The 13657-nt window shown below is 39.2% G+C and overlaps 1 protein-coding gene across 3 annotated transcripts in view; it reads left to right on the top strand.

Moving 5' to 3' along the window:
* cntfr (ciliary neurotrophic factor receptor) overlaps positions 1-13393 on the top strand; it is a 261418-nt gene extending 248025 nt beyond the window's left edge. For all 3 annotated transcript variants that reach the window (XM_034708919.1, XM_034708920.1, XM_034708918.1), the window contains 2 exons: positions 9905-10031; positions 11689-13393. In XM_034708919.1, coding sequence (XP_034564810.1) covers positions 9905-10031; position 11689 — 128 coding nt within the window. In that variant the 3' untranslated portion in view covers positions 11690-13393. The remainder of the gene's footprint in view (positions 1-9904; positions 10032-11688) is intronic.
* Positions 13394-13657: the final 264 nt, after the last annotated feature.

The following is a 13657-nucleotide window of genomic DNA, read 5'->3' as shown; positions in this document are numbered from 1 at the left end:
ACGTTATCTACACATGTTGCGTTAAATCACAACATGTGTTATCCCAAGACACTTTACAAACACATCAGGTCTAGACTGTACTCTATGTTTTATTATGAACAAAGACCCAACTAGGACAGGATAAGATCCAGTCCCATCTTACAGGCAGGACTCAGTCAGATCTCATCGTAATCCACCATGAGCCGAGCACTTTGCAGCATTTAGGAAGTTACGGCGGCAAGGAAACAATTCCTTGTTACATGCAGAAACCTTGAGTAGAACCAGACTCATGTGAGAAAGCCTTGGAAAAACGTCCTTTTGATAGACAGAAACCCTGAGCAGAATCAGACTGATGTTAGACAGGCATCTTCCTAAACCGAGTTGGGGTCGGAAAGAGGGATACAGGGAGAAAGAGAGAGAGAGATGATAGTGGTGAGATTGATAGTAGTAGTTGCAGCAGCTAGACACAAGCGTGTTAGCATTTAGATGTTTGCTCATTAACATTCAAGATAAGATGTCTACAAGGCTAGATCAAACCTCAGAGCACATTTTAAGGAACAGTTCTTTAAACAATGACTCTCTGTAGAGAGCTGTAATCCTATCACTGACTGAATGTGCTACATAGATGAGATCATTTACTTGACAAGTGCAGATTTCAACCTCAGAGAAAAAGGCATAATTAAAGTCAGAAGCAATTGTCTTCTTGCTCCATAAATGTCTGTACAGGTGTTCCAAAAGTATTAAGATATTTTTTTTGTGCGCCATCTGACCAACTTTGCCATCCTAGTTGCCACGATACAAAAGTTTCTCAAAGGTTCAAGTTTAAAGGATACAAAGAAAGGCTTCATGCAAATAGATTTCAAACAGTAGTTAGATTTCTTTTCACGTAAAGTCAGGGATACGCTGACAAATCCCCCAAATCTCCAAATTGAGTTCAGTTCAGTTTGAGGGGAATATTAAGATGTATAGAGAAAAGGCTGCGATAGCATAACTGTATCTATGAAGACATATTAGAACAGTAATTCCCTCATGCTTGTTTTTATCAGCCTTGTAGTCCATCAGCTGGAGAAATCATTGTGATGATAATATAGTATTCCTATAATGTTTTTACCATTGTTCATTGTGCCAGCGGCTGTCACACAATAAATTTCCCAAACCACTTAGGTATGAAATTAAGTTTGGTTAATAACTTTCTTTATCATTAAATTGAGTACACTATAAGCGTTTGATAGCCTTGAACTTTTATCGCAGCTTGAGCAATAAGATCCAGCAGCCTCAAGACAAATCGGCTCACATCAACCTGAGCGCCTGAACATAGCCTCAGGGAAAAACATCTTTTTAAAAATTCTCACGTCTCCCCGACAAGCTCAGATTGGCTTACTTATACTGCAACAACACTGCACTTTCTAGCGTTGTGTATGCATGATGAATGGTAATCTTACATTGAATTTATTGCAGATTATTGTATTTTCAGTGTCCCCTAACACACACACACACACACACACACACACCCACACACACACACACACACACACACACAAATTGGCAAAAGTAAAAGCTATCTCTGGGAGTTATCTCGTTGGCACCCCTTCAGCATGTGGCAGAGATCACTTGTCAAATCAAAATCTCTCCACGCACTGATGATCCCTGAAAAATAAGACATCCTCTCCAGGCCTGAACACTCTTTTGTGCGTGTCTCTCTGACCATGCTGGAATAGCAACCCACAAATGGGAGGACACAATTTGAATGAATATACACTGAATATGGATGGGCAGGTTTTAAAGTGAATTTGACTAATTTATACTTTCTACATTTCAATCCTGCGGTGATCTTGCAAATATGGGAGTGTTTATCCACAGTATAACCAGCTGCATATCAGGCTGTTGAATACTTTATTATAATATTCAGAACTGAATTGCTATAAGCAATGAAATATTCTGTACGTGAAGATGTGTTGTGTGCAATATAAACTGCCTGTTTATTTTGCTGCCCATGTAAAGCACTTTGTAACTTTGTTTTTGAAAAGTTCTCTATAAATACAATTATTATTAGTAGTAGTAGCAGTAGTAGTAGTAGTAGTAGTAGTATTAGTATTAGTATTAGTATTGGTATTAGTATTAGTATTATTAGTATTAGTATTAGTATTAGTATTAGTTTTAACATATTGGTGGATCAGACTTTAAGGCCTGTCACCTCATAGAGATTTATTAATTACCAATGATGCTATTTGCTCCACTACACCTTTGTCCAAACTTTATATTTGAATATGTTTGTTCTGTTTTAGAAATATAAAACACATCATCTTGAACACACGGAACACAATACATTATCGCTTCACACACTTGCCCACACCTTAGTAACTTAAAATTCATCACTGGGGGGGAAAGAGGGAGAAATAAATTAATAATATAGAGAGGGTAATATTTCGTTCGAGGTAGATGGATGTCTAACATAAGTGATTCTGCTTGAGGTTTCTGCCTGTTAAAAAGACATTTTGTCCTTGCCGTTGCAGTGTTCTGGTGGATTAAGATGAGTTAATGTCTTGGGACTAGATCTTATCCTGTCTTGATGTTGGTCTTTGTTAATAATTTAGCATAGAGTACGATCTAGACCTGCTATATTAGTAAAGTGTCTGAGATAACATTTGTTGTGATTTTGCACTGTAGAAATAATGATTGATTGGTTAATTGATTTGGTCTAAATTGAAATCATACACAAACTGGAAGTAGATAAATGGAAGTCAATTGGCAGGGGTTCCTCCCATGTAGCGCCCTTAGTCCAATCTTAAAGAGATTTTGTAGTGACCGGCCAAATAGACTCCTTCACTGAAGTAAAACGACAGAATCGTCAGGCTCTACAGTTTAGCAAAAATACAGATGATTCTTGAAATTGCCTCCAGAGATCAAGTTAGAAGAAAAAATCTGAATTTGAAAATGTCTGACATGGTCTCGTTGGGCTTGATACAGCTCTTGACTTGAATATTTATTTTGCCAGGGAGAAAAAAAAGGAACTTGGAAATTGTTAAGAAATAAGTCTTAGGTCAAATATCAGTGTTTCCAGCACTAGTATAAACATGTCAGACATTAAGATCTGTCAAACAGCTGTCAGAAATAAATCCCTTCTGGCTTGTTATTGACAGGGCACAGCCAAAACCTAACACGTAACATCCAAAAAGAGACAGTCCACAGTCGTACACTCTTCATCCTCATTGTGGATTTTCTGCTCTAATACTGTTTCACATCTTGTCTCTTCTGTTGCTCATATTCATTTCATTATAGAATCCCGCTATGTCCAATCATCTCCTGCAGATCATGCATACACTTGAGGCCAGAGAGTACACAAAACATTTTGTTACTAAAGCAGGGAAGGATTTGATGTTCAACTAGATCTGATTTGAACACCAGGGGTTGGATCAAATTGAGAATGAATTAATGGAAATTAGAGACTAAATTAGCCTTAACATACAGAAATATTAATATTAAAAAAGTTCTGTCTTAGTGTTAATGTATCTACAATCCTGCGACATAGGTTTTTTTTTTTTTTTAGAATATTTTTTGGGGTGCATTTTTGCCTTTAATGGCCGGGACAGCTAAAGAGAGACAGGAAATGTGGGGAGTACAGAGTGGGGAAGACATTCAGCAAATGGTCGAGGCCGGGAGTCAAACCTGCGGCCACTGCGACAAGGACTATAGCCTTTGCATAAGGGGCAAGTGCTTTGACCGCTCCATATCTACACCACCCCATATATTTTTTGTGTATTGAGGAGGAAACTGGGAGGGGATGGGGGAATGACATGCAGGGAAAGGGGCCACAGGCTGGAATTGATCCTGGGCTGCTTGCTATATGGGCACGCAACTTAGCCAATAGGCCAACCCCCGCCCTTTCCTGCGACATATTCAATCTAACTAATATGAATGGATTTACAGGCAATCATATGCAATATGCAAAATACGATATCCTGAATTACAAATACAGCCTTTATTGGTGACTTTTGACCTTTCCTTGTCCTGGATTTTGCCTCAAAGTCTAAAAAAAGGTTTGGATTACCCCAACCGGTAGACGTCGTTATGTTGGACAAGGACTAATCAGTGATGGGAATAAATTATTTCCCCTCCTCTATATATTTTTACCTCAGTGTGTATTTAGAATATTCTCCTGATATTCTGTCAAACAATAAAATGTCATGAATGGATGTCAGCACATTGATAAAGTTACTTGAGTTTATCAGCCATATTGCACACATTTACATCACACAGGTTGATAAGTGGCAAACATGGAAGCACAACTAACCTGAAACTCTACCTTACTAACCCCATTTGAAATCTTTCTAAAAATAAATCTCTGCAGACTTGTCTTTCGCTCCATCCTCCTACCTGAGCACTGAAGTGTCTCAACAGTTTGACAACAGTGACTCCTGTTTGTCGCGAGCAGCAGCTCACATCCATCATCACATTAAACATGAGCTCATGCATATCTAAAACCATAAAACACACACCCTAAGCAGTACACACCGAACACAGAGCCAGCTCTGCTGCATCGTACACAAACGTGAAGACAATAACTCAGAGGTACACACACACACACACACACACACACACACACACACACACACACACACAGACTGAGTCAGTACCCGGTGTATTTTCCTTGTTCTCCGAGAAAGAACAGGCGGTCATTGGGATTCTCCTCATGCCTCTTCTCGATCCAGCTGCGGCTTCTCTGCTTCCCTTCCCTTTCTCCTTGTCCTATTCTGCCTTTCCATCTCATTCTCTCTTTAACCTCCAGGTCTCCCTCTTTCTCCTCTTCAGTCTGTTTCTTTTCTATTTCCTCACACTCTTCTTTATATTGATCACTCACTCTTTGTCTCTGGACTTTTTTGTCACCTCACCCTTTGAGCCTTTCTCTTTCCCTGGCCTTCGACCACCTTCTCTTCAGATGAACACCTGTTTTGTTAATTTTAGTTTCCATTGACTTCGAGTGAGTCAATGTTCCCATCGATTAGAGCATAATTTGTCAATGTGTTATTACCCTACTCCTCCTCCGGGCAGACAACTGTTTGAAACAGTGAAAACAAAACATCTTGATTCACATCTTTCCATTGTCTTAAAAAAAATGGAAGGAAACTTTTTCAGATGTTTTTTTGGGGCGAACGTTTTTTGTTCATTTCAATGTGTTCATAAAATCCTGAGGAAAACATAGGGAATAGAAAGTGTGTATGCTTTGCCAGTGGAAGATGCAATACAGTTGAACAGGAAGATACTGGAATCACAGTGACAAGGCATCTCTCTCACGGTGTTGCTATAAAAGCTGTTAGCATCCTCTTAACCTGGATGTCCAAAGATTAAGAGTAAATCAGTCGACAATATCATCCATTCAATGGACCCTTGTTCTTTGTTTTAGTTTCTCATGCTCAGTTTATTTTAATGATCTAATGCCTCTAATACTTTTGCTTTAAATTAAGTTAATGGAAACACCCATGCTAAAGAAAATCAAAGACTTTATAATTCAGTTTGCATCCACCCATAAAATGATTACATGTGAGGAAGAATCACATACACAGAGATTTCACTGATTTCCTGTCCTCGACCAGCCTCAGAAACACAAACAGATCAGACAAGGTCAGATTTTCTCACCTGACCACTGTGTTTACATCTCAACACTGACCGAAATCCCCTGGCCACTCAGCCCGAAAGGAAATGAACACAGTTCCTGCGACTTATTGATTGTTTATAGCTCCCAGTCTTAACGCACCTAACACTTTCTCTACCCTCCTTCTTTTTTTTCTTCTCTCTAATCATGTATCAGTAACAGCAGGTCGCCCATACTAAAAGGACATGAACAAAAATAGTAGCTAGTTGTAGTCAAGTGTCTGCTTTGTGTAATTATATGAACAACCTCATTTAACATCAAAAGGATCACACGGTGACAGGCGGACGACATTTAGAAATCCCATCCTCCGTGATTGGACTATCGCTTAGCAACAGCATTCCAGGAAGTAAAAAGCAGATCAGTTGAGGCTTAAAAAAAGTCGCAGCCATCCTAAATGTTGCAATCATCAGAGATATAAGTTTCTGCCTCACCCACTCCATGAGACAGAAACTGGATACTGTCTAGCACCAAACTAGATATCACTTCGTACATCCTTCTTGTCTCTCACTATTTATAGGTGCTTATTTTCTGTTTCAAGCCATCTTCACTGCGTCGGTGCCCTGAGGTCCTGCTGGATCTGATCTGTAGAAAACTATTACCTATTTTGTCAGTTACATGGAGTATCAAAACATATCATTACTTCAGGAGTTCAGATTCCAGAATCAAAGTGTTGTATCATTTTTCCTGAAACACTCTGGTGTGATTAAATAGACCATTTTTAAGGAGTAGGCAGATTATAAATCTGCAGAATCAAGGGAAATCTTGAATATCTGATTAATAGAATTACTGTTCATTATAGGAAAAACAAAAGTAAAAGCCTGCTTGTATTTAATAAATATATCTATTTGGTGAAACTGGCTCATTTCTTGATTCCTGTCTTTCTGGATGAATTCAAAATCCCTTTTTTCATCGCCCTGCCAATTGGCTCACATTGGTGTATAGCTACCCCCTCCCCTCTTCCCCTCCCCACCCCCTACTCCCATACTCCTGGTAATTTTCATTTATTCAGGAGACTCGTGTGTTTCTGAGCTTTGACAGTTTGCATTAGGGAATCAGCTTCTCTTGCTTCCCTACGCTTCTGAGATGTCTTCATTGACTGATAAAGACGGCAACAAGCAGTGAGACGAAATCCGAGCTTCAAAAAAATTTGAAAAGGAGGCTTCAGTTTGGATGATCACAGATGCAGTGTTCACGATTTTTCTTTTATATCACAATTTCCCAAATCCTCCGACATCAACACTATCAGCATAAACAGGCAGGGTAGTTGGAGTTTAAGTCATTCAGTGAATTTAATCTTGTTCTCTCCTCTTCCACTTGCACATTTTTCCCATGAAAACTTTTCAGATTCTCCGCTCAGTTCCCCCGCTGCATTCTCTCTCTCCCTCCTCCTCTGCCTGTTTTTCTTTTCTGTCATTGAATCTATCAATCCTGTCCTCCTCGCTCTCCCCCTCACATCATTGTCTTGTCACCTTGTCTTCACCTGTTCCCCGACTAGCTTGTTACATAAATGTGGCACCCAGTCACCGTCCCTTGTCGTCACATCACATTATTCCTGCATAATTTTTATTTTCTTCACCACTCCAGAGCAAAATGTTTTGCTGCAGGCGGGAAGTATTGCACTTGAGATGCTGATCAAGTTAAATGTGTCCTAGTTCTCTCTCTTTCTCTCTCTCTCTCTCTCTCTCTCTCTCTCTCTCTCTCTCTCTCTCTCTCTCTCTCTCTCTCTCTCTCTCTCTCTCTCTCTCTCTCTCTCTCTCTCTCCCTCTCTCTCTCTCTCTTTAGCTATTTCACACCTGGCTGCTTCCTTCTAATATCTCCCCACTCCTAACACAGTGCTGCAGTGCAGTCATTAATTGAAAGGAGAGGGAAATCATATTCTCTCTTCAGTTATAAAGAGAAAAATACAGTTGGTTGTTGCCTAAGCTGAATACAGTGTGCGTAAGTTAATATCTACTGTGCTGCCTGCAGCTGTAGCAATAGCCCCATTTTATAAAACATTGAACTGTGATATTTTTATTTGTCAGGCAATGTAAAACCAAACTGTAGAACTAGAAACAGCATAAGAGAGAGCACATTGTAATTTTCGGCATATTTATGTTCGCCCCAAGCTTTGTAGAACCAACCCCATAAACTGAAGCATAACCGTATTCACAAGAAATGAACAAGGGTAGAACTTTTTTTACTGTTTAGTCAAATGTATCTATAATGTGCACAAGATTCTTCATCCTCTACATATACATTGAACTCTATGATTTTAGAAAAGTTTCTGATCCTTAGGCAGATTTAAGTATGAATTTTTGGTTCTGTTTGAGCTTAGACTAACTCCAATCTCAGATCAATGTTTATATTAATATAAATATATATTTATATATATTTAAGGGATAATTTAAGGTCAAAAGAAAATAAATCATCATCATCAATCTTTATTTATATAGTGCCAAATCACAACAAATGTTTTACAAAGACGCTTAACAAAGACAGCAGGTAGAATATACTCTACATTATATTATTAACAAAGACCCAACATTAAGATAGGATAAGATCCAGTCTCATCTTACAGACAGGACTTGTGTCTTAGTACTATATGAGAAGAGCACTTGGCAGCATTTAGCAAGTTACAGCGGCAAGGACAAACTTCCTTTAACAGGCAGAAACCTTGAGCAGAACCAGATTCATGTTAGACACACATCTGCCTTGACCTTGTTTGGATTGGAAAGAAGGATAGAGGGAGATCAACCAATCACCCATCAATCAATCAACCAATCTTTATTTATATTGCGCCAAATCACAACAAATGTTATCTCAAGGCGCGTTACAAACAAAGGAGGTCTAGACCGTACTTTTTTAAAAATTAATAGCAAAAGGGGCGCTGGTGGCCTAGCAGTCTAAGCGCCCCACATACAGAGGCTACAGTCCTCATCGCAGAGGTCTCTGGTTCAACTCCTGACCGTGACCATTTCCTGCATGTCTACCCCCATTCCTACTCCCCACATTTCCTGTCTCCCTTCAGCTGTCCTATCAAATAAAGGCAAAAAGCCCTCCCCCCAAAAAAACTTTTAACAAAGACCCAACATCAAGACAGGATAAAATCCCTTCCCATGTTATAGACAGGACTTGTATGTTAGTGCTTTTAACAGGCAGAAACCTCAAGCAGAGCCAGACTCATGTTAGACAGCCATCTGCCTTGATCATGTTGCAGTTGGAAAGAGGAATAGAGGGAAATGCAGAAAGAAATAGATGATTGTGGGGAGCCAGATCGTAGTAGTTGTAGCAGCTGGAGTCTGGCACGGCCACAGCAGCAGGCCGTCTACGGCAGAGATCCAGAGGAACCTACGAGACAAAGGAGCTCAGGAACACCAAGAAGGATCTGTGGTTAGTAACTTCAGTGAGACAGGAAGACTTAAAGTAAGTGACAGGCAGACAGAGGAGAGAGAGGGAAAGACAGGAGCCAAGTGCTTCAGTTCCCCGAGCAGTATAAGCCTGTAGCAGCATAACTAAGAGCTGGTCCAAGCCTGTGCCAGCCCTAAGCCCTAAGCTTTATCAAAAAGGAAAGTTTTAAGCCTACAGTTAAAAGTACAGACGGTGTCTGCTTCAGGGTCCAGAAGGAAGAAAAAAAGTAATGTTTTAATAAGAGTCAATTGTTGGGAGATCTTCATTGTTAAAGTTTTAGTGCAGTTGTATGCAAAATTGTGACTTACATGGGTCTGAAGTAGTTCTACAGCTCTGGCTTTGTGCTGTAAAATCATGTTTAACAGTATATTATGGGTCTATAAAATCGGATGTATATTTTCAATGTTTTACGAAGTATAGGACTGCAGCAATGCTTATTTTAACTTTATCCTCCTCTTTGCTCTCTCTAGGTTTTTACTGCCACCTCACTCCCTCTTTCTTTTATCAAGTCACCATAATTTATTTTCCTTTCGTGATAATCCTAGTCCTTCTTTCTGTCACTGTTTCCCTGCGGCTTCAGAATGAAAGAGATTTCTTTGTCCAGTTCACTTCATAACTGCCTTGATAAGTCCTGTATTGATTGCACTTGCTGATTAGAATTGATTCCACTCTGCACAGTATTTTCCTTTCTGCTCAGTTCTTCCTTGTATGATGAGCACTTTTCGGTGGCCATTCATCAGAGCGTTATTTTTGAATCTTCATCCCTTGGGGACAAAATGGTTGTGCAACACAACAAGATAAAAACTGAAGTAAAATTTGAAGCTGGGGTTTTATATAAAAAATATGCTCAGTCGGGTTTATTGTGTTATGTGATTGTTTTTCCAGAGACAAAGACCTCCCCCATACCATCCTCCAACGCACCACAAAAGGCTGAACCTCCAGTTGGCAGAGCTGCAAGGCTCCTCACATTTTTCTCCCCTTTGCTGTTAGGAATGCTGCTGCTGTTCATGTGGTGAGCAAACACAAGCACACATACTCACAAAACACTTATGAGTCCACAACCCCTCATCTATGAATTGATTATGAGCTCAGCCACTCAGTCACATATTGGCAAGTCTGTGCATGTCTATTGATGTCAAGAGCAGGTTTAATAGAACAAGAGCAACAACGATTGGGTGAGTTTGTTTTATGACCCAGCTGGGAGACTTTCTTCATATTTTCCAGCAGAACCCCTGGAGGGACCGGGGTAAAATCCAATTCAAAGCTGTCCCATCCCATTAATTTTATAGTTCTACAGTGTAAATCATGTTGTAAAAGCAGGTACACTGTCGAGGAAGTGGATGTTTAACAATGAATGCTGAGAAGCTGAACGTCTAAGTGTCACAGAGAACCTGACTGTTAATGTGCAGACAGGGATTAGTTTTTGCACCTTATTTGAGCCAAGAAGACACGTTGACAAACAATACACTGTAATAGTTCTCAAGCTGAATGACATTCAACATGAATACTTATCCAACTGATCACCTGCTGCTCATTTTAACCACTAGAGGATGAATGAATGGAGCCAGCTGCAGTTGGATGAATTTGTTAAAGATATATTTATACCACTTTCAGTCCAACTGAAAATCTGCTTTGCATTTATTTTACACAGAATAAAAACTTGAGTTTGTGACTTTTTTATTATTTCGTGTTACTAAAAATAGTATTGTTTGAGTGTGGACAAAAGTGCACTTTTGCCTCTACTTAACTGGAGGACTCCCATTAAATGGAATTCAGTCATTTTATTTTAGTATGCTATAGGGATATAGAGAAAAACATTCTTCTTTTGGTTAAACGTTTTATTTAGCTGACCCCTGCAGATTAAGATTTAGAATAACCAAACCAAGTGGCAACTTCCAGACGCTAGAAACAAAGCCAATGAGGAAGTGTTGAAAACTGCAGTACCTCAAGTGTCCACTTGAGGTTGCCTCCAGAAGTATTGAAAACCACACACACATCCATTCAAAAATCTTAAAAGCAAAAATAAACGGGTTTACAGCCTGGTAAAAAAAAATATTATACTCTGAATAGCTTGTTTCTCTATCGGCACACACTCCACATGGGGTGAAATCTTCACAAAGCTGCAGTTTAGAAGATATTAAGATTACGTGTTTTCAAAAATAAGAGTCACAGCTGACTTGGCCGATAGGCAGGAACACTGTAGCTGTTGGCGAGAAGGCTCAAAGCCTGCCTCTTCACCTCACACTAGCTCGACAGAAGTTAGGTGAGTTCAGCATATCCAATATGGCACCCGCTGACGATTGGCTTCAAAACAGCGCTTCAGAAACAGATGGGTGACATCAACGATACTACGTTTATTAATTATACAGTCTATGAAACAAACATATGATATGGCATTATGATAAAGTCCATCAAGGCTAATTTTCTGTCTAAACTAGATTTAGATTTATATAACGTTATCTCAAACAAGCTTCACCTCAACTAACTATATCAGCAGTGTTACTCAAACATAACTGCACCTGTAATGACTATCTGATGCTAAAATGCATAAATCTAAAAAGTCATCAATATTCTACTTTTTAATCATTTGTCCATACCTGCTTTTGATAAAAGTCTAATGGAGTGTGTTGTCTGAGATGCCTAATCTGTGCCTCTGTCTCTTTCTCTAGATGTAAATGTCGTATTCCTGAGGGGAGCGGGAGGAAGAGGAGGAGGAGGGGGAGAGGCTGGTCTTTTTCTATTTTGCACATGTTTCAAGGATACAGTGCATTGATCATATCTGTCCATCACGCAGTTACTCACCAAGATTACTTAGACATGAAATCAGACGATGATAATGCCATGGAGCATTTTTTGATTAATGGTGACAAAGAAAAAACTTCAAAGGAACTTTTGAAAGCGCCATCATCATCATCTTGATCATCATCCTGAACAACAGCAGCAACAGGAGCAGCAACAACAACAACAACAACAGCAACAAAAACAGTGTCCAGCATAAACAGTCTTAGAATACCCCCTGGTGGTTTTGATGGGCCACAGCAGACTTTGTTTGGTGGACAACAGTTTGGAGTTCTCCTCTTCAGAACAAGAAAATCAACTCCTGAGACGACAAAAACAAATATCTTCTCCATGACCTTCTTATCCTTTTTTATGATTAATTTTTTTGTTCGAATTTTTGCTTTCTCCTGAAATTTAAGCACTGTACAGACAAACACACAAAGACACACATAAAAACACACACACACAAACACACACACACACACACACACACACACACACACACACACACACACACACACACACACACACACACACACACACACACACAAAGAGCATTTGCATGTGTGTTTGTGTGTATAGTCACCGTAGCAGTCCCAATACAGCTAAATCATCATGCCAAAGACTCAACTTCACCCTCTACGAAAAGGTTCCCAAACATTTCACTGAGCTTCCTGAAGCCTGTGTCTGCCTTTGTTGTGGGTCAAAACCCCTGAAAGTTGTGTATGAGTGTGTGTTTGACACCCGGTTGCCACCAACTCACAAGGGATATGAATGAAACTTAGGATGGACCTGAGGAATCCTGCAGCTCCTGTTTGTGTAAACAGATAAACAAAGAGGCCGCATAAATACTCAGTCAGTCTGAATCTGTCAACTTGGACGACTGAGGTAAACAGATGGAGCGAGTCTTTTTTTTTGGATGGATATGAGGACTAACACTTTGAAGAATTCAATAACCATAGTCTGGCTTTTTTAGACAATTAGCTTTACACTCTGCTTTTTGCGACTGGCAAGGAAGACCTGGATTGTAAAAAAACGTAAAGTGGATTTGAGACTGAAGATCTTTGCCCACACATTTGTTTTGGTTCCACTTTGTATTAAGGATGACAAAGTTGGTTATTGAAACACTGAAACCAACTTTGTTGGTCTTCCATTTTGCTCTGTGCTGTAAAATACAGTAACACAAGACAGTTCGCTTTCTGACGCCTTTAAAAAAAACATTAAAAAAAGCCTTTTGCAGTTTACATTTCAATAGCCAATATCACCAGTTAATATTATGTTACTCAAAGGAATATTGATGTGTTTTATTGTTTGTTTTCTTTGTTTTCTTTTTGATTTTATGGACAAATAATAAAAACACATATAGGATTTTAGTTTTTGTTTCCAGACATTCATAATGGCTTAATTCTCCTTGATCCTATTTTGTAAACTATGATATGTAACTTTAACATTGAACAAAAGGTTTATTATTTAATAATAATAATAATGTATGTATTAGCAGTAGAATGTCGTAACCTGTACCTGGGGTCTTTTTTATAGATGTATATACAATGACAGGTTTCAACCATTAAATGTGACCATTTCACAATGAATGATAACATGCTGGCCTCATACTCATTTTGCCTTGTCCACTTTCTTCCCTCAAGAGCTCTTTTCTTCTTCCTGCCCTAACCTGACAATTCACATTGTTAAAATGGAAACCAAGGACAAAGATGAATTGAGGTTTTTAAGGACATTCATTTTTTAAACAGACAAGGAGACAGGTGCGATTACTTCTTAGTGAAATACCAGTGATGATGCATCGATTGCTTCTCCGCTTCAGCCCTGACTGCTTCTTTTCAAAATTTTGAAATCAATACT

The sequence above is a fragment of the Notolabrus celidotus genome, chromosome 19 (genome assembly GCF_009762535.1).
Source record: "Notolabrus celidotus isolate fNotCel1 chromosome 19, fNotCel1.pri, whole genome shotgun sequence".
Taxonomy (NCBI): Eukaryota; Metazoa; Chordata; class Actinopteri; order Labriformes; family Labridae; genus Notolabrus; species Notolabrus celidotus.
This window is presented reverse-complemented; position numbering and strand designations above follow the sequence as displayed.